The sequence below is a fragment of the Chamaea fasciata genome, unplaced genomic scaffold (genome assembly GCF_029207755.1).
Source record: "Chamaea fasciata isolate MVZ Bird 193981 ecotype frontalis unplaced genomic scaffold, bChaFas1.0.hap1 SCAF_3, whole genome shotgun sequence".
Taxonomy (NCBI): domain Eukaryota; kingdom Metazoa; phylum Chordata; class Aves; order Passeriformes; family Sylviidae; genus Chamaea; species Chamaea fasciata.
The window spans coordinates 90,870,570-90,894,421 of record NW_027094088.1 but is presented as its reverse complement, the minus strand read 5'-3'; the positions used below and the strand labels follow the sequence as shown (position 1 = coordinate 90,894,421).

Here is a 23,852-nt window from a genome sequence, read left to right as displayed (position 1 = left end):
CAGATTTGATTAGTCTTCAACAGTGACTAAGATTAGATTAGGTTTACATAGGGATGTTGCTATCTGCTGTTGCATCACATTGAGTTGTAACCAATGGATAGAATTTTTTTCCTGCCATTTATTCATTCCCTTTATTACAAGTTTGGATCTTGGTATGTTTCCAGTAGAAATTTATCTGGCACATGGCAGCCTTTCTAAAGAATAGCAATTTCCCACAGGTTTCTCCCCTCCCTCTACTCCTGAAGATGGCTTGTCCAGATCATTAATGACAGAACATCGTGGTCCTGCTTGGGAAGAACCACGCTGATAGGCAGTATTTATTTGTCATGAGAATAAGATGCAAATAATCATGTGGGCACTGCGGCACAGCTGAAGGACATCTCAGGTACTGAAGTCTAGAAGAGCTATTTAGAAGGGAAAAGGAGGAGAAACTTGAGCTGAATTTGTTGATACAGTTTTACTACGCTGTCATCCAGTGAAAAGCAGAAATAAGTTTGTGAAGAAAGGGTGAGAACGTAGTTTTCCCCCATCTGAATAAATGTGCTAAGCGTTCACATCCAGCTTTGTCTGGTGTTAAGGGGCAGGTCTCGTGGGACGTGGGAACTGTTATCATTCTTGCACCTGAAAGAGCATTATGTACACATCTACATCTTTATTATTCTGCCTGAAGGCTTTAGCATAACCAGATGGTACTTATCTGGCCATTGTAGATGAAAGAGTGTGTGAATTAGCAGCATGTGACAATGATAAACACTGAATAAAAATAGCAAGTACATATAGACTCTGTCTTAAAGAAGTCAGTGGCATTCTTGAGAGTATTGACTCTGCTGTATATCAGTTCCAGAACAAACACTTTGAAAGCCTGTGTATGTGTGCATTTCTGAAAATCTGTACATCACTTTGATCAGTATAATTTGAGGAGGTCAGACTGGCCTAACTTCCCTCGGGGAAAATACACTTTTCCAAAAGCTTGCAGTTTTGTTAGGGTGCTGTTAGACGGAAGTACAGGACTATAGAAAAGAAACTAGAGCAATAGAAAACAGTCTTTGTCTGCAGTGTGGCCCAAATTTGTTCACATCCCTTGTCTCTCAAGGTCCGAAGAATAATAACAAGCACATGGTTACAGATCTGTTGAAAGAATTAAAAAGCTAAATTATTAAGCTGATTAACATTAACAGAATTTTAAAACAGTCCAAAGCAAGTTTTATAGTTACAAAACGACTAATAATATCTTCAGATCTCTGCTAGCTGTCATCTTCTATTGCATATTAGACCTCAGGCTGAACATTAGTACTGTTGAAATTTGTATCATGTGTAGGATGGCTTTTTAGCATGTACAGTAAGCCTCACATCAAAGACTTGTCATTCTGTATCTGTTCAAGAAGCGTTTAAGTAATAATTACCTTTTGTATTTCAATATGTAAAATTTACATTGCGATGTTTCGAGGAATTTTGATAACAACACTAGCTAGCAACAGTTATGTGGGGATTGGACTAGATGATCTCCAGAGGCCCCTTCAAACCCTAAGAATTCTGTGATTTTGTGATATTCTATAAGACATTTTTCTTTTCAAGGAAAACCCTAGTTTTATTTCATGCAAAATGTTAAAATAAAACTTTTTTAATGACAGGATTTCACCAGGTACCACAAAGTAAACTATCATTCAGTTTTAACTGAATTCATTTTTACTTGTCCTCTGTAGGACTAGAGGTGTCATTTTAGACCCCCTGTAACTCCCTATTAGAAGTAGTTTGAGTAACATGAAGACTTGTCTGTTAATTTGGGGATGACTTATGTGTAGTGGCACTTTCAGCACAGATGTGGGCATATGTATCAATATTCTGCAGCTGAGGACAGTCTGGGTAAATGCAAAGTATTTTCATACTGCAGGAATTAAACATTGTACTTCTGGTCAAAAACTGCATGTCACCGAAGAGCAGCACCAGTTTATGGGAGTGTATGAAAGCCTTGATGTAGTTCATCAGAGAAAATGAAGGTTAGTGTGAGCATGAGTAGCACCTCTGCTTCTTTATCCATCTGAAAACAAGGACACAAAGATGTCAAGTGTGTTTGGAATTCCTGTAGCTCAGTTTCTTGTCTCCACCATCAGCCTATCTTGGATGCCTAAGGAAGAATGCAAGATTCAGGCAACCCTAAATGTGTCTAACTTTTTGCAAATCACAGACACCTGTGGGCACTGTATCTGTGTGCTCACAGCCCCTTGGTGGGAGTAATGACCCTCTGCAGCTCCTTCCGAGCCCCAGGCGTGTGTTCCTCTGATTGTAAACCAGATTAGTGTGTATCTCGGTAATTCCCAAGCGGCTCTTACTGAAGGTAAGCATCTGTAGTGCATCTGTAGCTTCCCTGTGGGAATTTGTGATCTGAAAACACATGGTCATCAGGAAACCTCTGCACACAAGGGGCTCTTGAAAGTACACTGGAGATTCATAAAATTATGCTGCACCCTGGACCTCATGCATATGTGAGAGGAAGCATTCCACTCCCCAAGCAGCCATTTATTTACAAAGGCTCAAGGAACTCCTGATCTTTATGCAAAAGTGTATCTAAACCCTGAGGATAACAAAAACAACTTTAACTTCTTCACACTGTCAGGTTTGGCCAAAAATATGTTGCTGCTTTGAGAGTCTGTGTTTATTTTTGGGGTTTTTGTACATCACAGTTCTTTTCTTCTACTCTGTGGTGCTGTTCTCTGTTTATAAAAGCAGACTGACTGAAAGAAAGGCAAAAACATCAATACTAGCAGTACTGGCATAGTTCCTAACAGATCCTGGTTTCTTGCTATAGAGAACATAATTTTGAACTAGTCCACTCCTTGTAACTTTTGTTGCCTTTTTTTCTTAATTGAATAGTTTGAATTTTTTTTTTTCACTCCTGAAACTTTAAAAATGTTCCAGGGAAGACACAGGTATCTCCTGAATTTGCTCATTTTCAGTTCACAGTGGTGGAATACTTTAGATGTAATCCACAGACCTAACCTGATCCAGGTTCTGTTCCTAGCAGCGTATTGATCAAAACTGTTACACTTTTGTAGGAAACCTCCTGCTAACTCAGCCAACATACAATATTCACATATTGTTACAGAGCAGTACAAAGGTCAGGGTGCATCTGTTAGAGTAACAGATTAAAGCCACTCAAAGATTGTTTCATTGAGCTATAATGTGCAAGTACTGTGGGTCTTCATCAGAGACCATCTTGGAACAGCACAACTTACAATGACACTATGCTGCTCTCCATTGCTAATATCAGTATAGCGAACTATAGATACCATTTTCGAATAGTAATAATTTTAAAAAGATTCTTTAGATCTCAGCATCTTCAGGAAGATACAGGCAAGTGATTATTTACCCTTGAATTTGCAGGATTTGTGGCACCATAGTTGTTTCCTGCCATCTTTGTGACTTTTTAGTATTTTTATATATCTATATCTATATATCTGTATATATAGATAGATATTACTTTTTTTTTTTTTTAAGTTCTTATATCCTTCCTTCTGCTTCTTTTCTCCAAACTGAATATTTGGTCTTTTTAATGTCTTCTTGTTTGTAATGGAGGTACTTTTCCTTCTTGAATGTTTTAGTTAGTCTTTTCTGTGGCCTTCTCTGAGTCCAGTACATCCTCCTTCACATGCAGAGACCAGAAGTACACACGGTATTTAAAATGTGGATTCATAACCTTTATCTGTAGAGTGCCTCTCTTTGCCTTGTTCTTGATGTCCTTCCTCAAGCTGCCCAGTATTTGAGAGATTTGGGGCTGCTGCTGGGAGGATGGTTTTAGGGAAGGGCCAGCAACTCCCAGATTGTAACCACCAAGTTTAGCATCATGTAATCAGGGTTTTGGTTATGTTTTTTTTCCCCATGTTTGTTTACACTGAAGCTTGGCTGCCACATTTTCACTCTGTTTGTTCAGCTTTGAGGGCTTTTTGAAATTCAGCCAGCGTTTGACTACCCAAAAGGGCTCAGGGTCTTCAGTAAGAGATGTGAAAAGCTGGAGCCTTCACAGTTTGCTCCCTTCTTCAACTCATCAATCATGAGACAGAGTAAAACCAGTCCTGGCATTGATCCTCAGAGGACCCCAGTCAGCAAGTCTTTTTCATCCCTAAGTCCTTCCATTTGCTTCCTGTCCTTTAAGCAGCTTTCAGTCTATAAAATATCATTTCCTCTAATCCTGTGGCAGCTTAATTTCTTTAATAGCCTTCAGTGTGGAACCCTGTCAGAGGCTTTATGAAAATTCAAAAATATCATGTCCAGTGAATCCCTTTTATCCGCCTGGTCCTTGACACTGTTGTAAAAATCCAGCAAGTTGATGGGACAGGATTTCCCTTTACAGAATCCACACCAAAGCTTTTTCAACAGACTGTGATTATCTGTGTGCTCAGTGATTTTATTACAGGCCTGTTATCTTACCCAGTGATGTAAGACTCTGGTCTGTATTTCTGTATTTCCCAGCATCATCTCTGAAGTGCTCCTTTGTAGAAGGGATACTCCCCATTTTTCTGGCACAATGGCTGTTTGCAATGATAGGTTGGTTACACACATTTGTTTTTAAATTCCACATTTGAGGGCTTCTGGATGAATGCTGTCTGGTCTTGGTGACTTCCTGACATCTGGTTTGTTTATTTATATTTAGTCTAATATTTTCTGTCTGTTTACTTATTGATCTAGTTCCTTTGAATGATCTGGTACAAAGAACACAGTGAGTGTAGGAATCAAACATTTTCAACAAGAAAAAATTATGCAAGCAGATATATGAGCTTCTCTTGCAAGGGCTTATACTTGACCATGAACATTGCTCTTCACACTTTTGTCATCCAGAAATCCTCCCAGTGGCTAATCAAGTTTACTTCTTTTAATATAGTGAAAAAAGTTAAAATAGAGCACCCTTTTCATTTTTCAAGTTAATTTTTAGTTTTCTTAAGTTTATGTTTACGTTTGGCATGAGCAGTTTTGTGGCTTTTCCTTACATGGACAGGCTTTCCATTCATCAAAGAGGAGAAGAAGATAGGAGTATCATGGTAGCCTCCTTGATTTTCCCATTGAAGTCATACAGACATTTTTCAGATCCACACAGACTTTTCCTTTTGCAGTGCTACACATGTTTTATGCAAGCTTCTATTACAAGTTTTTCTAGGGTGTAGTATTCGGTGAATTTTTGAATAGCCTCTAGATTGCCTTCTTTTGGACTGTATATTTTAGGGTGTTTTCACACTTTGCCTTCCCTCCCATTGTGTACTTCCTTTAATTCATAGAATCATTAAAGTTGGAAAAGATTTCCAAGATCATGAAGTCCAACCTTCAACCAAACACCACCCACACACACTAAACCTTATCACAAAGTGCCACATATGCTGCTTTTTTGAACACTTCCAGGGGTTACAACTTCACCACTTCCCTGGGCAAGCCTGTTCCAAAGCATGACCACTCTTTCAGTGAAGAAAGTTCTCCTAATATCCATCCAGCCTGAACTTCCTGTGATGGAACTTGAGGCCATTTCCCTTGCCTTGTCACTAGTTGCCTGGGAGAAGAGGCCAACCCCAAAGAATTCTGCATTTCTGTGCTGGATTCTTTCTCTGCAACACTGAAATTAATTGTATTTTGGTTGCATAGCAAGACCACACTAGGACAGCATCTTTTCTTGTGGGTTTTCTTACTAGTTCTTCCAGATTTTTTTTCCCCTCTGATGTTTTTGTCCAATTGGTTGGGTCATCTTGGTTTGGGTTCATTTGGGATTTTTTTCCCCTGCTCATCCTGCTGAAGTATCAATGCAGTTCAATAAAGGTAGCTGGAATCTCACACTCTGCTGTCAGTCTTGAACTTGCAGGTCTCAGTCTGGCTTCACAGTTTCTGCTCCCTATTATTAAGCTTACTTGGAAGTTATTTAATTATTTATTTTATATATATTCTAATAGAGTATGGATTTTCGATCCACAAGGACTTTATTGTGCTTTTGTCTCCTTATTATATAAAGCTATTAAGCTTTATATAATCTTTAATGCACAGTACCCTACCCTCACTTGTGCATCCTCTTCTGTCATTTCTGGTAGTTTGGTAGTCTGGTAACATTGCCCACTCCTGCAAGCCCACCAGGATGCCAGCGTTACAGGAAGGAGTGATCTCTAGGTGCCAGTAATTCTTGTAATGTCTTCATATTTAGGCTCCTCATGTTGATAAAGAGCCGCTTCTGAATCTTGCCCTCACAATGAATTTTAGCTACATCCACCTCATGTAACATCCATCTGAACAAGATGCTTTTTCTGGCTTTCAGTCTTGCCCAGGTGCCAGTTGAAACAGTCTCTAACTTTTCAGTTTTTGTGGTCAGCACCCTGGCCTGATAATGATCCAGGTGCATCCCATTTCTCACTTCAAAACGTCCCCCATCTCCTGAGCTGTATCCTCATTACACTGTTCCCCTTGTGCATGCATGGGGGCACTGATCTATGCGTGCATGTAAGTCCTTGCACAAGGGATTGGCAATATTCCTAAGAGCACTATTCCTCAAGTGCAGGCTTGTTTCCTGGCTGTGAGCTGCAATCTGGACTGCGCAGTATCCCCTCCACATTTCCTTATATCCCCATTACTCGCAGGTACTGGTGCTGCTCCTCCGCTGCTGCCCAGGGCAACTCCTGTGATCAACCTCTGCTGGCCCGGGATGTTTGCTTTCCTGTCTACGGCTGCTTTGCTCCACTGCTGCTTTATTTTGTTAGAGCAAGTCGTGAAATAGTTTCCTGTCAGCTCAGCTTGGGATGATGGAAAGCATGAAGCTGAGAAACAACACAGCACTTAAATTTATGTTTGTTTTGCTGTTTGATTGTTAATTTGGTGTACAAAGTAAATGGAAGTGGAGAGACAGGATTTCTTTCTTTGAAGAGGAGATAGTTTACAAACTGCTTTGGTAGCTGAACACTGAAGTCTAGACTAATGCAAGTTTAGAAGTGGAGAAAGAATCTACAGTTCAGAGGAATGTCTCTGCTGTCATGGTTTTGCCTGTAAAACTATACAAACAACAACACACAATGTTCTCTTACTGAAGAGATGTATTTTTACACATTTGAAATGCTAGTTACATAGAATAAATACACGTTATTCAGATTTCACTTTCCTGTAATATCAACTATCAATTTATCACAAACATTACTGTAATCTGTTAAAACAGGAGAGATTTGGGGGCTCTTTAAGTGAACACAACTAAGTCAGGCCTCAGTTTGTCCCTTCTTAATTTTGAAGGACTTCGGCAACAGTTAGCATTTCATTAGAAGGGCTAGTGTAGGAGGTTGAAATCTGAGCTACTTTATTGCTGTCATATTTAAAGTGCTTATAAAAATAGACTTCATTAGTAATTGAAAACTAGAATATCTGTTTAAGTATGACACTGCTGTCACAACTTTCTTAAGGGACAAGGCAAATAATTGGAGTGGTGGAATGAATTTACGTGGTTCAGAAGGGGAAGGTGATCTGAGCACAGTTATTTGTCCCTTCTCAGTTACAGATATGTCGATGTTTTGGAGCTTCTCTCCTCCCTCTTCCTCATTTCCCTGGTAGTGCTGGTAATTCCACAGAGAATTAATTGGCTGTTGAAGGTGAGGAGTTGAGGACTGGTAGAATTTTGCAGTAGCCCTAAATATTGGTTTGCAATTAAAAATTCCATGGATTCAGTTCCTTTCCTGGAGGCTGTTGCACCTCATTTGTAAATCCCAGTGCTGCAGTGATTTCACCTCTGAAGCCCTGTGTTAATGGGAATCCTGTCCCACTGAAGGAGGGATACAGTGTCACAGCTCAAGAACAAAAAATGCTCGGTCCACTTTATTATTTTCAATTCCTTCCTTCTGCTGTGCCTGGTCACTGGAAGCATTATAAACATTCTATGCTTGTATCTGTTACTGAGGTAGATAGAAAGTTTTATTAGGAAATTATCTCCCACACGAAAGTCAGTCCATTTGGCTGCCACACAAGTTGTTAGTGTTCATTTAACCCAAATTGTACAGGGTTCTTGACTAATGCTGTCCCCAACATAATGTTTGCTTGTAATGCATGATTTGCATTTCTGTTTTGTCTCTTGAAGGAAAGTTCAGGCTTGCTTGTTCCTGCTGTTAATTATAACAAATTCTGGCAAGTTTAGGAATCTGAAAATCCTATCATATGTTGGCCTTAAGGGCTAGTGTCCCTTGAAGCTGGATGTAATTTGCGCATAATAAATTGCTTCAATAAGATTTTGTTTCTTAGCTTAATTACGTAAGTCTTTTGGGAGTTAAGCTAATGTGAAATTAAGGGTCATGGGACCACCACAAACCTTTGGAGGTTATGGTGATAAAATCCAGCTGTTTCTTCTCACAATCAACCTCCAATATCTTGTCCTTATCCAATGGGGTTCTTATGTGATTGCTGTGACACTGTAGATTGGGGGAAGAGAAGTTGGGTTAGTTGCATTAAACACTGACATGAAGTGGATAATTAAATACTAGTAAGATTACCTGACTTGGTTGACTGCATGCATTACAGTGTCATCTGCAGATGTCCTGATACCCAGGCTTTGGATAAAAGGACTTCAAATAAATGTGTGGGAATGATGACCTTCCCAGGATAGCACCTAAAGTAGCGGGTCACACAGCCCTGAGTGAGGCTGAACTAAGTCAAACTCAAAAGGGAGGGTGAGGTTGTTGGGGAAAGCACAGGAATTCAATTTAGAGTGGTTGAAGAAGACCACAGTGGGAGGTAGTAAGAATCAGCTTGCATTGGAACTTGGGCTTAAGGTGGAAAGCCAGCAGCAACACTGATATTCGAGGAGGGAATTTTGTTGTCTGAGTAGAATTGTAGAATTGCTACACTTCAGCTTTGGTGCGGGAAGGTGTTTCTTTTGAAATACCGGTCTTGGGTTTTGATTGGTTTATAGTTTTCCTTAATAATTTATAACTGACTTATAAGTAGCATCAGTAAAGACTTATTTGTTCCTATGCAGAAAAGCCCATGTACTGTGAAGAAAAAGAAATATGCACTATACAATGCACAGGATGTTTTAAGTATCTCTTAAAGCTGGATCTTCAGCTCTAACTGAATTCGCATACCACAGATGCTTTTTATAGGAGTCTAGTACAGAAAAAGACCAGATCATCTGGCTTCCAGGCATTTGTTTTCTAGATACAGTTTTGCATATTGTTAGAATGTTCCACTTAATAGGTAATGCCATTCAAAAGAGGATTTGTACATCATGAACATAATAAGCATTTAAGACATGGATAATACATCTGTCATTTTAAGATAATAATAGTACACTTTTAGGTGCTCATATAGTCAAGAACCTTCATGTAGTGGCCTGGATAGTATCCTTAGAGAAAGAGTCCTGCAAAATTCTTTCTTCACATTAAAGCAAGTGAAAAAAAATTCTTTTAGATTGCACTAATTTCTTTGTAAAAGCTTTGCACATAAACCTGAAGAAAATGTCTACATGTACCATCACTCCAGACTCCGAGTTCTTAACTTGCCATCTTAAATACTTAACTGCCAGCTAATAGCTGTAGCTAGGAGAAGGTTCTACCAGAAACCTCTTGGCAACAGCTGTGTTTCCTGCTCCGTGGCCAAGAGATAGACTTGTGCCTGGATGGAGCTTTTATCCAGCTCTCCAGCTGCTGATGTGTGGCTGTGTTGCTCCTTTTACATGTGCTTCGGTGAAGGGCTCTGTGCATGACGTCCAGACAGAACCACACACAGCACCTTACAGATTTCTGCATCCAAGCACCTCAAGGCCTTAGGGATCTCTTTATCTCTTCTCCTTCCCTCCCCCTCTGCAAGTGCACACACATATTTGCATGAACAGGCTTTTAAAATTCCTTAAGGCAATTTCTAGTACATGATAAGGATTGTTTTTACAACAGAGTCCTTACAAATCAATAATCCTGTAAAGATGAAAAACCAATAGGGGGATATCTGCTTTGGCAGACAACAATAAAGATGTACATGCTGTAACAATTTATTTGCACATTCATTCCTCCAGATACCCCTTACAGTTATGGGTCAAAGTCTTCGTGCATCTGCACTGCTGTCCGAAAAATGTCAACAACCTAAAGGGACCACCCAGCCTGTTACATTTGTTGCCTGTATGTATTGTAGGAAGGCACTTCTGGTCCATTTTCAAAATAGGATGATTATCCAAATTTCTGAGGACTTCTATCCTCACATCATGCAAATCTCTGTCCAGGGATACTGTGGTTACTGCAGTACCCCTTGCTACTGATAAATGCAAATGGTTACCAATACACACTGCACAGGATTTCACATTTACAAAATGCAGTATATTGCAGTAATCGTGCCCAATATTTTTACCATTTGTTAGTTGTAAGAAATCCCACAAGGCCATTTGAGTAATGGAGTTTTGTTTGTCCTTAATGCTTGCTTGGTAAGTTTGTCTAGGGACAAATTGAGGAAATGGGGGCCAGGGAGGGGGGAGCTGTGGGGAGGTAGTTTGCAACAAGGCTGTCTCAAGCTCTGTGAGACAGAAGAAAAATGAAGGGATACAAAATGGGAAGCAGCAGTTTGTTCTGAGTCTTCTGCCTTACTACACTTTTTAATTGTAGGTTATTGCTTAAACTAAGCATACTATCTCCTGGAGATGCTTCGGGAAATCACTGTAATTCCAATTTTGTCATCCAGCAGCAAACAAAATTTAGATTTTAAAAAGGACAAGGAAAGAGGATTACTAACTTTAAACAAAATTGCAGGATGGATTACTTTATGACATCAAAGTTACTGTATCTGACACTATTGAATGAGTAGACTGCTGCTGAGGTAATGTTTTCAAGCACAGGGTTTTACAGTTAGCAAGGTGCATTTTAGGACAGTTCTTCCATGTTGTACACGATAGTGATCCACCATTTCAAGTGTGTAGGCCAGATGGTTTCTAAATTCAGTGAAGAGCTCAGGATCTGACCATAAGGAGGGAAGGTTTTTGAGCACTGAAGTTAGGCTTCCAAGGCACAGTCAGATTTTTTTGGTGTGTTTGTAACTCAGTCATGTTGTTTTGCTCTCTTCTTAGAGTTTCTTTGTAAGGAATGCCCAAGAGTTCATATTTTCATTGACCGGATTGAACTGAAGGACATTCCTGAAGAGCAGATGTATATGAGAAGGTGGCTCCATGAACGTTTTGAAATTAAGGATAAGTGAGTAGAAATATGTAGAATTTCCTGTTTCAAGAGTCTGTCTTATTTATTTTATATTAACAAATATACCCGTGATTTCTGTGCTACCAGCAATGCTAGCTGTAGAGCTCTCTGAAAAGGAGTGATGTTGGCACTCCTATTAATATAATATAATATAATATAATATAATATAATATAATATAATATAATATAATATAATATAATATAATATAATATAATATAATATAATATAATATATCATACAATATAATATAACCTTGTGGTTAAACCTTTTGCTCAGGAGGTTGGGATTCCTCGGGTTTTGACCTTCTTTAGATTGAAGAAGTGTGAGTCTGTGTTCCAGGCAAGACTCATATTACTCTCCATTCATCTTCTTGTAGTTAAGTCCTGTGCAGGAATGTAAGATGCCTGTGGTAGGCAAGCAAGAAAAAGCAATGTGATTCTGCCCTTGTAATCAGTGTTAAGTTGGAGTGATAGAGGGGCAGGTCTTGTTCTAATCTCTTCTGCCAAAATTGTTTACTAATCTTTCATCCAGACCGCAACTGGATAAAAACACAGTTAACCCCAAAATTCCTACCTTCACTGGGGAAACGAGGTGAAATAGAAGTTTCATTAGTTCATTTTTGAATTGTGGCAGAAAAAGTGCCTGGCTTCCTCCAGCATCTCCAGATAAGGTCACTAGTGAGTATATGCAGCAGATCCTGGGAGACCTTGCTCTCCAGAAGAACTTTGTGCTTAAATGTAGGATTTAAGTATTGTTTGAGAGATTATGGTTTAATTTGCCAGATCTGAAGTCCTGCTTAAGGGAGCTGAATGTGTTTACTTTCTAAATCCTTGAATACTTTGAGTGAGACAGAAATTTCCCTGGTTCTTCAGTTCTGTTCTGCTTTAATATTGTTCTGCCAGTCTCTCACTCCATGGAAGTAAAAAATGTATTCATTTCTCCTGAATGTTAATTTCATATAGAAGTTAACATGACTATCTGTAAACATGGCACTCTTACTAAAGTGTCTTAGAAGTTTAGGATCACTAAAAAGTTTTTTTTTTCTTTAATTTTGAAAGATAGAAAGTCTGAATTTAATTTAAATAGATAAGGAACTGATACATAAAATAAAAGGCTATCCAGTGTCTGTCCCTTTAGTTATCTAGTAAAGATGAACAAAACTGAATCATCCATGTGTCATTGTATCACTGGAACATCTTTCCTGGGACCAAAGCAGTCTGTCAGGCAAATTTAGAGATAGTTAAAACAAAACCTTAAAATTTCTAGACCCATTTATTACTGTTTTTTAAAACTAGGAGGAAAAAAGTTGCTACTAAGCCAGTGATGTAGCATCTTACTGTTGCATGTTTAGCTTCCAATATATTCAGTGTCTTGTGAGCCTTTGTTATTTATTAGTTTATTTTATGAAGATTCTTCTTCTTCCTCCTCCTTTGGTGCTCAGTGTATTGTTTTGTCCTTCAATATTGTCCAGTGCTCTGGGCTTTTATGCTAAATGCTGAATGAAAACAATTCTTGTCAACTTTTATATTCACTTTTGCATTTGATCCACAAGGGAAATACAGTCTTAATGCTTTCAAGGGTTCAGGTTGAGTATTTTGACATGCATCATATTCGTAAGGTGTACTCATTGTTTGAACTTGTTACACAGAGGAGCTGCTACGTATTATGAAATCATTTGTTAAAAATGTTTGGTTAGAAGCAGTTACTGAATGAAAGTAAGGTTGGTTAAAATGTCTTAGGCTACTGTCTGTCTTTGACCATCTCCTTTTTCTCTGCTTATAGGTTACTAATAGAATTTTATGATGCAAAGGATTCTAAAAGAAGAAATAAGTTCCCTGGGAAAAGTGTTCATTCCAAACTAAGCCTCAAGAAAACTTTGCCATCATTGCTGTTTTTAGGTGGCCTGACTGCTAGTATGCTTCTGACAGAATCTGGAAGAAAACTCTATGTAAAAACATGGATATATGGAACTTTAATTGGCTGCCTGTGGGTTAGCATTAAACCATAAGCAGATGTTAGTCTCCAATCAGTGAAATGTGCAGTCTTTTCTTGCACATTGCACCAAATTTTTTCCTGACTTTATAGAAAAAAGTGTAAATAAAGCCTTATTGATCAAATATTGGAAATAATAGATTTTGTGACTTAAGCCTCTGTGTGGTTGGTCTGGGGAAAATAAATGTAGATTTTCAATTTGCTACTGATTTTTGCTGGAATAATGACAGATAAACCAAGTCGTATGATAAATTGCTTTCCCCATGAACTAACATCTATCTCTCTGCAGATCTGAAGAACTATGAGTTATGCATAAGGGTGTCTTATGTGGACCTGTGAATGTATTTACAGAGATTAATTTAGGGTATATATTTATTCTTCTGATATTCATGTTGAATTTTTGTTACTCTTTGGTGCATTTTGCAGCTCAGTTGCATCTGTCCCAGCTGTATCGCAACTAAAATCAAAACTTCTTTTTTGTTGTTTTTCATTTAGCTCTTCAGTTTTCACTAAATACTGTGTTATTTTAAAGGGACTATGTAAGCTGGCAAATAATGAGATGTTACCAGAAGCAGAATAAAATGTTCCTGAGAATTATTGTTCATGGGGAAGAAGCTCTGTTTATCTAGTGCATGATTTTTGATTAAATTGCAGTATTAGGTGATTATTTTACATATGCAAAACATTAAATTGTACCGAGCAAACAGCTTATTTTACGCACCTGGTATTTGTGCATAAAAGGAATATGTGCAGTGTAAGGAAATGTGGAGTTTTTGTTTCTGGCCAGAGCCCTTGTAGCCTCCCTTGTGTCTGCATTACCCCTCGCATCATGAGTGTTCAGCTGAGCTCACACTCTTCCATGTGTATGTGCCATAAGCAGAAGTCTCCTGTTACCTCACGGTTTTCTGGAAGCAAACCTTGTTGTTTGGGAAGTGCACAGAATCACTGTAGCTTCAGGAGTGGTAACAAGGAACCCTCAGGTGTTCCTGCTAAATCTGGAACGTGTGCCTTTCCCACTAACCTGATTTAACCTGGTGTTTCATAGCCTGGCAGTCATCTCTGTGCTGTAGTATCCCACTAGATTATGAGTCATTCTAGGCCATGCAGACTGCACTTAGGTTGAAGTTATAGGTTTGATGTACATGATTTGCACAGTAGATAATAGTCACTGAAATGCATATCCTATCAGTATTTCACCTGCTTGAAAATACACTTCAAAAAGCAAAATCAACAAACCCTGTGAAAGTCTGCAATTCCCAAGGCTGATTTATTTGTTGGGGAAAGCCATTTCCTGATTCAAGGGAACAGTCTATATGTATAGCAATGGGGTAGGAAAGATGTATTTTATCTTCTTGCATTATAGAATTGGACTCCCTGTATCAAAATTAAAAAACTAGAGAATATTTTTATATCACACTTGCAAGCTTTAAATGTGCATCTCTTTCTAGCTTCAGTACGATTTGTCTTGTTTTAGAGTCTATTGTGAGTTAAACATCTCTTGAAATTATATCTCAGTTTTTCAGATTCCACTATTGGCAGTTAATTAAAGGTTTTACCATGTGGGGTTGGTTTTGGGTTTGTGTTTTGGTTTTTTTTTTTTTTTAACAGAGTGTTACAGAGGAATTACAGTTCCACCTTAAAATCATTCAGTACAACTTGCAGTTTGCAGTTCTGTGTCCTTGCATAATGGATTTTGTCACTGGAGTTATTTATAACAGTGATTGATTCAGGATATGTTGATGAACCATTTTAAAAACAATGACTGGGAACAATGTTGAAAAACAGTATTGTTATGAGGCTGTGAAACAAAAAAAAAAAAAAAAAAAAAAAAGCCATTTTATGTAACAGCCAAATGTGCTTACATGTAGTTCTTCCTATTCTCAGCTGACTGTTACCAGTGGGTATAACGAGAAGGCAACGTTCCTATGTTAGTGTGAGTTTTTTCAGTCGTGGAATGAAATTTTACTCTGACATGACTAAATTTCTTTGTAACAGCTAAGAATAACATTTAATTATACATCAAAAATAAATGCAAACTGCTTAATTCATTTGTAGGAAAATAACTGCTATTTTGGAGAGCCTAATTACATGAAATATTGGATCTCTCTTGCTGTTTAAGTACCAGGAATATAATTGACACAGTGCAGCAAACAAAACAGATGTTTATTTTGAACCTTATTCTCTATGCTAATCTCTTTTTTTTCCTTGCCATTAATTTATAAAGTTTTGAAACTGTAATTTGCTGATGTATTTGGCATTGGGAGTATCACATGCTATTTCTAAATATGCACTGATATTAACTTGAAATATTTCTTCATTAAAATAAGAAGAGCCAATGCTCATTCAACTTTTCTGTTCTGTCTGCTTGTTCAATTTTTTCTGCACTTTCATGTTTGTAATTTGGAACTGTTTAAACAAAGGCTACAAGTGTGGTTTTAAGTCCCTCATGGAAGGACTTGTGTGAGAAGCAGTCAACTGAAAGAAAACAACCTTGTCTTTTTTTCCCACGCAGCCAGAAATGTGTTGGAATTGATCTGTGCTTGTTCTAATGCAACACACCACCAGTCAGTCGAAAAGCAACAGCTTTTCACCCTTGAGCACCTACACCATTTGCTGCTTGTTAATGATGTTCATTAGTGTGTACAACCAGCTTCTGTCCAGGAATTGGCCTCAGTGGCAGTAAGCCTTGGCCTGACAGCACTGGCAGAGTGTGGACAGACCCAGGGGCAGGGAAGAGGTACTGCTAACAAATACCTGAAGCATATCTTGGTAACAATGCCTGCCGTCAAAGTTGTAATGTTGTGTTAAATCTCAGAAGGACCTTTATGTTCAAAAACTGCCTTTGCCAGCTGTATCAGTGCCTCTGATAAGAGCTGATTCTCTCCCACTAGTACCACTCTGTGCACAAGCTGTGTGTAAAACCTGCAAGACCACCACTAAATGCTAGTTCCACAATGACATCCTTGTGTTTACTTTTGGGGAAGGAATTCAGCTAAGCAAACATTAACTTACTTGATGGAGAACACAAAAAGTGAAGTGACAAAACATTGCGTGATATTAGAGCAAAGAAATGACCGTGGGGGACACGAGAGGCTCCACCAGATGCAGTCCTTGCTAACAACTCTAAAGCATTTTACTGTAATACTTGGTTTTTTTCTCCTTTCAGTTAAATGTTGCATACCTGTAAAACTTCTTTTAGTACTTAAAAGTTGGCCCATGGTTGTTTTGGTATTTTAGCATGCAGAGAATGTATATACTCACTTCAAGGGAGAGAGAGGTAACTATTTCATGTTGGGATAATGCAGAGGACCATGAGCAGGTTTGGGAGTTTTGGCTTAAAGTTAAAAGTGAAAAAAAAAAAAAAAAACGTTTCGTGTCACCACCTCCAAATAAAAAAACACTTAATGACCGAAATTTCAACTATGTGGTAGACAACCAACTAACAGGTTCAAGATCTTGGCACCTGCTTTATAAATGCTTTTCCAATCTAAATATGGAAACCAGAGTTTGGTCCTAACCTGCAATTCTAGGTCACTTTAGCAGAGTGGCTCTGGTGGCAGGGCTTGAAGCAAACACAGTGAGGTTTCTCTTGTCCTCATTTTCATGTTCTTGCCTGTCTCATCAGTTTGGAGCTCTGTCCTCCCAGTGAAGTGTGCTGCGCAATTTGCTGAGCATAAGACAAAAGAAGAAATTGTTACTTTAGTTTGTATAATGGCAAAAGTCACACAAGTAAAACAGCATGTCCAGAGAAGGAAAAGCAACAATAATCTGAAACAAAGATTAGAAACATCAGCTCCAGTCAGGCATGACCACATCTGACTGATTCCAGGGAAAATTGGTTTTGTGTGTGAGGACCAGTTTCCCTGTCAGCATGGTGAATGACACCTGCCCAGTTTCAGTCCCAGATTTGCAGCTTTACCCTAGGCTGACTGTGATCTCTTTTTTCTAATGAATTCTTCAGCACTTTTCAGACTGATGCAAATCTTGGATTTACTTCATTCTTCTGGAACTGAAGAATTTCCCAATTTGTTTTCAGCCTGATAAACTGCTGACAGACCACTGCCACCCATCTCCTTCTAATATTTTCTCCTTTAGAGGACTGGCATTTGGTGGGCAGATGCCAGAGGAAAGGCAGGGGTCTGTTGCTGGTGGGCTGGAAGGAGGCACTGTTGTTTAAAGAGGAGGTGTAGAGCTCTGAACTACTTGGTCTAGTGGAACGTTCTCTGCCCATGGCAGGTGGCTTGGAACTAGATGGTCTTTAAGGTCCCTTCCAACCAAACTACTCTGTGAAGTCTATATTGGACATCCGAGATAGATCTCCCTCCCTCCTGCCTGTGCCAGAGACTGCTCCTTCGCTGTCTGGCACTTGGCATGGCTTTGAGTAAAGGCAAAGGCCAGACACTCCCCTGAAAAACAGTGACTTGTTCCTGGGTCATATTTATGATTTGAAAGCTCCATTAGTTAGGCTTGTACAAACTATTCCACAGCCTTTTATCTTCTGTGGGAACTCAGTTTTCGAAGGACATTTTCATGCCTTTGTTTGTATTCCCTGTGTGACTAATTCGAACCAGAGCCATTTCAACCTGTTTGCCTGACAGGCCCAGAGAACCTACAGAGGATCCAGATGTTCAGGGGCAGAAGTTGCTGCCAGTTTTCTGGCTGTGCAGTGACAGAGCTGCTGGTCAGAACTGCTGGGCTCCCCACAAAACCTCTGCAGAAAACAGGCCCCTCAAATCCCAGTCCCACCATCACAGCCTGTGAGAGGCATCACCATAGCCGACCAGTACAAACTGTTTCAGGGTAGTCGGTCCTAAAACCCACTTGGCTTGTTTGCGAAGTATCCAGGATGTGGTGTTCTCTCCATAGAGTAGGCTGGGCTTCATTGGTGCTTTGAAGCATGGATGAGCTACAAGTTGCAGAGTTATGCCTACTTTAGGGCATCAAAGCCCAGTCACTGGGATGAAAAGTAGGAGATACTCTCTCAACAACTCCTGGCCTGAGAAAGACCAGAGATATTTTATTTTTCCCACCATTCCATGCCCTTAGGGAGTCCCCAGTGCTGCTTTTAACCAGGCTAGGTTGGAAAAGATTTGAAGCTCTATAGGGCTAGCCTGACTATCTGATGCCAAAGGCATTGCCTGGGCACGTGGATGTTTGCATTCAGCTTTGGTCCTGGGGCATTTCTGAACTGCCCTAGGAGCAAGGTGGAAGCAGAGATGGCAACAGCTCACACCAGTCTGCAGGCAGAGGTTACAGAGAGAGGAACAGGGGAAGGGTTCCATCCCGAAGTGCTATATTTTTGAAGTGGCTTTCCATGTTAGGAGTGAGTCTGGCGCACCGTGGCCACCAGCAGATCTTGTCACCACTACAGTTGTGTGTCCCACGCTCTGCACCAAGACCCTCCTTCCCTGTCTTCTTCAGGGATACTCACAAAGGCTGAAATTGCCAAAGCAGTTTTGAATTTCTGGATATAACCAGACCCTGGCCTTATTTAGCTCTTCAACTACTTCATCCAGTTGGGACCACAAGGGAAACAGAATTTAATTTCAAGTTGGCCAAGACGGGAGAGTTGACACTGTAATGATCCCAAAACGTATCACATGCTGTACAACATCAAGCACAAATAGAAGAATATGCAGATCTCTCAAGGCTGAAACCTGAACTGGAGGTATTAAGTTAAATTACTTCTCATGGTGTATGCATTACAGTCACTGGTTAAGGCTGTCACGGTTTAGCAGCCATTTGCATCTCCTATAGTGTCCTATTGCACTTCTGGCAGAAACACTATAGGTCCAGAAAATGGCATTGCCTTTATGCTAGTTCGCACCCAAGCCTTTTAAAGTCTTGAATGATAAACAGGCTATAAATTTTTGCCTCTAATCTGTATCATCTATGAGTATTTTTTGGCTTCTATAAACTAGGAAGTCTTCACTTTTTGTCACACAAGGTATAAAAAAAAGTTCATTTGACATCAGGATGCTTTAATAAATTCCTGTTTATCACAAAGTATTGCAATAGTATGGTCACATACTGAGGAATGTTAAAAAGACTTGAAAAACACACACTGTTTTTACAGCCAGGGGAGATAAATCAAAATGCAGAAATACTTCTTCCTGGAATCCCACACTTGTAGCTAGGACTTGGTTGTAGTCATAGGTGAATAACCTGGTTCACACAGCTGTTTAAAGACAGAGAAATAGACGTTGCTGGAGAAATGGTGTTTTTATTGTCCAGAAAAGGAAAGGTATTCCGAAGAGCTGAAAAATAACTCTTCATAACCCATAGTAGTACTGTTGGCACAGGATATGGTATTGTTTTCTAAGTTTAAACAGTAATAAGAGATTGTGCGTACGTATCCTGATACTTTCAATTGTATTCCTGACAAAATCACAAGTGATTCAAGAAGTCTCAGTGCTTAGAACACATCCCCTTTTGCACCGCAGGGCTGGAAATGCCAAGTGGCTGCTGTCGCTGGCTTATCCTGTGTATCCCTTTGGAATGCTGGCTGCTGCTTTCAGGGCCAGTTTAAAACTAACAATTATTCTTGGCAGCACAAACACGTATGAAAGCAGAGGTGTGAATGGACCTGTGCCATCACCAGGGATGCTGGGCACTGTGATAAAGCCTGGGCAGCCCATCCATTAGCCCTGCAGAAGCCAGGAATGGGAGCTCAGGCCAACACAGAGCTGCAGTCATGGTGACACAACCACGTGCCCGTTTGAAGGGCGGGTCTCAGCACAAAGGTGGGCACTGGCAGCACCACAGGGGTTACACCACGTGCATGGCAGAGGCAGTGTGTCCAGGGGCCACACCAGGTTCAGCTGAAGTAAACAGACTTCATATTCCTTTTTAAATAGAACAAATGTGAAGTTTAAAAAAAAAGGTCCTCTCGAAATTACATGACATCCCGGAAAGGAAGGAGTCCTCCTGAACCCTCCAAGTTTGGAGTAATTTTGGGATCAAATGATGCCATAAAATAATTGAATAAGGGTCTGCTAGGCTGCAGATTATCATCCCTTTCTTCTTTCTCAGCTCAGGTCAAATCTTTTCACATGCAGTTATAAGTTTCCCTTATTCCTTAGATGCCTGTCCTAAATTAAGCCTAGTTTTCAGAAGAATTTAGGACTTGCAGATGCTGGAGAAAGCAACACATAAAGAACATGCACACATCACTAAACCTGGTACAGTGTACTTCTTGGATTGAATAATCAAGGAATACTTCCAGGCTCTGGTTTTCTGTCCGTACTATGATTGCAGTGCTCTTCCTTGCATTTTAGAGGTGTTCAACAAACACTTTATTTTGTGAAGTTTTGGTGCTTTTTTAATAATATTCACCATGACGGTATGAGAAAGAAATGTGTAATTCTGTCTTCATAGCCAGGTTTATTTACCAAGGAGTCAGTAATGGATAGGAGGACCATCTGAGTGACCTCAAGTGTTCGTAAATGAGCTCAGAATAACATGCAGAGAGGCCAAAAGGAGATCCTTCACATCCTTTTCCCACACATCACTTTCCAGTTGCCTCCATGCTTTGTTGTGCTTCAGTCTCCTCTCCATCCCCTGATTTCCACCTCAGTGTTCACATACTTCAGGTTCCCCCAGCTGTCTGCCAGGATTCCTTTTGTGTGTTCCAAGTCTACTTTTCCAAATTATCTCCTTCTTTTGCATGTCTCACCTCCTCTGAATGCAGTTCAACTGATGTCCTTCATGTAGACTGGAAACAAACAGTTTGAAAAAAAAGCCTAAAAATCTGTACTTTCAAATATCTGGATTTAGAGCTGCTTTGGCCTGAAGCACTTAGGAATTGCAAGTTCTAGTGAAGTCCCACTCCAGGCCCTGGAGCATGTCCCATGCTCATGAACTCACCAGAGAACAAAGCCTGCAATCTCTAGCTGGCCTCTGGCAAGCACATGTGAACTGCAGCTGGCTTGGTTTTTATCCAAAGCTCTATAAATTGGTCAAATTTTCACTGAGAGTATAAAAAGTCCATTTCAACCGTAAGGTTAAATTTTGTCCAGTTCCAAGTCCCTCTTGCAATAAGAGAAAAAAAAAAAAAGCACCACTGCTTTTCAAAGATTTGCAGAATACTGGGTGGGGAAAGTGGGTTTTTGTCTTTAATCTGGCCATGATTAGATTAAGAAAAAAAGATGCTCTCAGAAACATGAACAGTTTTGGCTGAAACTTTGAAGAAAACCCAGCCTTCAACACACACCTAGCAAGCAAAGTTTGTCTTAAATATTTGCTAATTGGGCAAAAGTAATAATAAAATATATTTATATTTAAATTGTAAATAAACCCAAGATTGAGAAGGCAAAATGCATGGGGCAGTCCCAAACTTAGGTTGCACTATCCAGCCATGTATGTAGGCTTGCATCTTTCCCTCCCTCAGCCTCAAACTCTGAGAAAATTTGGACTCAAGGATCGATGTGGGATTGGTTGTGGTTTGGATCAGTCTTTGTTTTTAACTGGATGTCTTGAGTGAATCCATCTTATGGCTGCACATATCTCAGATTTGCTTTCCATGTAATGAAGTTTTGCTACTTGAGCCAAACCCAGTAATATGTCTAGGAAGCTTGGCTATACAAAAGAGGTTACAAAGGTTTAACTAAACCAAAGGGCTGAAGCAGAGAGCAGCTAAGTCATGCAGAATATCTAAGTGTTTTGTTTCCTCATGTAAGCAAATACTGTGTTTTGTTCACTCTCAGTTTCTAACACTGTTCCTGAGTGTACCTTCATCATCCAGCACTGATGGGTCTCAAGTGCTTGGAATCAGTCCTGCCACTCAGGTGGGGTCAGTGTTGCTATAACCAAACTGTCTGGCTGATATTTCTAACTTCTGCCTGGAAGAATTTTGAAAATTTGATTATAAAATGCATTAGAAACATGAGACTTTAAGGCTGAAGGAAAGAACGCAGGCTTTAATTCAAAAGAGAAGCAATTCCTGTCATGAAGAGGACCCTACAGCACACATTTCTTCAGTCATAGAGTATGCCAGAACTACATATTAGCAATAGCCACATACCTTGGATGTTCAGGCTCATGGGGTTCATTTTGGGGAGTTTCAGCATCCTCATTAGCCCTGCAGACAAGCTGGCCTGCCAGAGCAGCTGGAGTTTGCATCTTCATGCTGTGCAAGTTGGTTGTGAGAGGCAGTGCTGTAAGACCCCAGCACTCTGCCAAACCTCATATCCTTTTCTGTTCTGGATCCAAGGGTTCCTCTTACACCACCTGCCACCTCAGTGATTCTGTTGAGTTTGCACAAGAACAGAGCCAAAGGAGCAGCTTCAGACAAACAGCAGAGATCTCAGACAAGAGGCAAGTATGAGCCAAGAGGCTTGTGTTTGTTAAGATGTAATTTGTTCACAACAGCAGCAGCTCAGCCAGCATCTTGGATTAAACCCCAGAATTTGGGCCCAGCTGACACATGCAGTGTGGATGCTGTCTTACACATTGTCTGACACGGGCCTCCCCTTGCTCATATCCACTCCCAAGGCACTTGGCTACCACGGTCCTGTGAGGCTCCATCATCTGTCTATTTTGCCTTTTTTATTTCTGCTGTCATCACTGACTAAACTTCAGCCCTGAGTACTGGGGTACCAGCTACTTTTTTCCCTGAAAATGAACTCAAACTCACCTGTCCTCTCAGCAAGCCACAATCACCAAAGGGTAACACTCCATCCCTGTGGGAACTGACAGTGGTCAGAACATGGATTCTTAGGCTCTAGGCAGTGCCTTGAAGCCTGCGGGAAAGCCAAGGACAAAATTCTCTCAGTCTGGCCTGGGAAATCATAAGTAGGAACCCAAAACAACCTTGCACATATCTTCTTGCTGTCACCTGGTGTTTTTCCAACTTGTTTGCTGGTAGAGATGTTTACAAAAAGGTGGTGCCCTAAAGGACCAATCCTATTCATTGTACTGAAACACTGTACAAAAAGAATCTTTCTTTCAATAAACTTTGCTATAATGCCCTCTGAAGAAATCGGAGTTCTATGTGTCTTTACATGAGCCCTGAATCGTAACGAAGTACATCCCTGCAAACTCAGTCTTTGTTGGAGACAGGAGCCTGGGGCTGAATGCCCCATCTTAGCCTACTTTCCATGCTCAGTAGCCCTGAAGTGACACGGGCTAGCTCAGCTTTTTGAAACATTTCACACCTAATTCCTATCCTGGGAGAAGCTCTTACATTGAGCTACACAGGAGGACCAGAGAGCTGTGACAGTTTGTAAGCCAGAGCTGTAAGGGGGTAGTTATTATCCAGCAGCATGTCCATGCTGATGCCAAGCACACTCCAGGACTGTGGCCGTGCCCCTCCTGGCATCTGCCCCTGGCACTCTGGCCAGCGTGCCCACAGCAAGCGCACAAACACACAGGGAATGCATGGGTGTTTGGGCATAAGGGCTGATAGCTTTTTCGTTACATTATCTGGAGTTTTCCCACATCAAGCCGCAAATACAGAAGGGAAACGCTGATTTTCGTTGCAGAGAAGTCGTCAATCCCAGATCTTTCTGTGTGGTTTAGAATAAAGCTTCAAACCTGAACTGCCCTGCATGCACGGCTTTTGTGACAGTGGCTACTCCAAGGTAACCAATGCATATTAAGAAGGCACTTTCTGTAGGACAGATGTTCCCTCAGGAGTCCTGTGCCAGAGCGCTGGGGAGCCCGGGCTGTGACGGACTCTTTCCACCTGCCCT

At 40.2% G+C, this 23,852-nt stretch overlaps 1 protein-coding gene and 1 long non-coding RNA gene across 2 annotated transcripts in view; one reads left to right on the top strand and one right to left on the bottom strand.

Annotated features, from left to right (window-relative positions):
• Positions 1-15,514, top strand: part of AGPAT5 (1-acylglycerol-3-phosphate O-acyltransferase 5) — a 55,471-nt gene extending 39,957 nt beyond the window's left edge. The window contains exons 7-8 of the mRNA XM_066179802.1: positions 11,042-11,165; positions 12,952-15,514. Coding sequence (XP_066035899.1) covers positions 11,042-11,165; positions 12,952-13,177 — 350 coding nt within the window. The 3' untranslated portion in view covers positions 13,178-15,514. The remainder of the gene's footprint in view (positions 1-11,041; positions 11,166-12,951) is intronic.
• Positions 11,447-22,894, bottom strand: LOC136287259 (uncharacterized). Its single transcript, XR_010720123.1, has 4 exons — positions 22,796-22,894; positions 22,184-22,406; positions 16,680-16,828; positions 11,447-11,573 (listed from the first exon to the last, which is right to left on the bottom strand). It is a non-coding gene; the product is annotated as an uncharacterized lncRNA (long non-coding RNA).
• Positions 22,895-23,852: the final 958 nt, after the last annotated feature.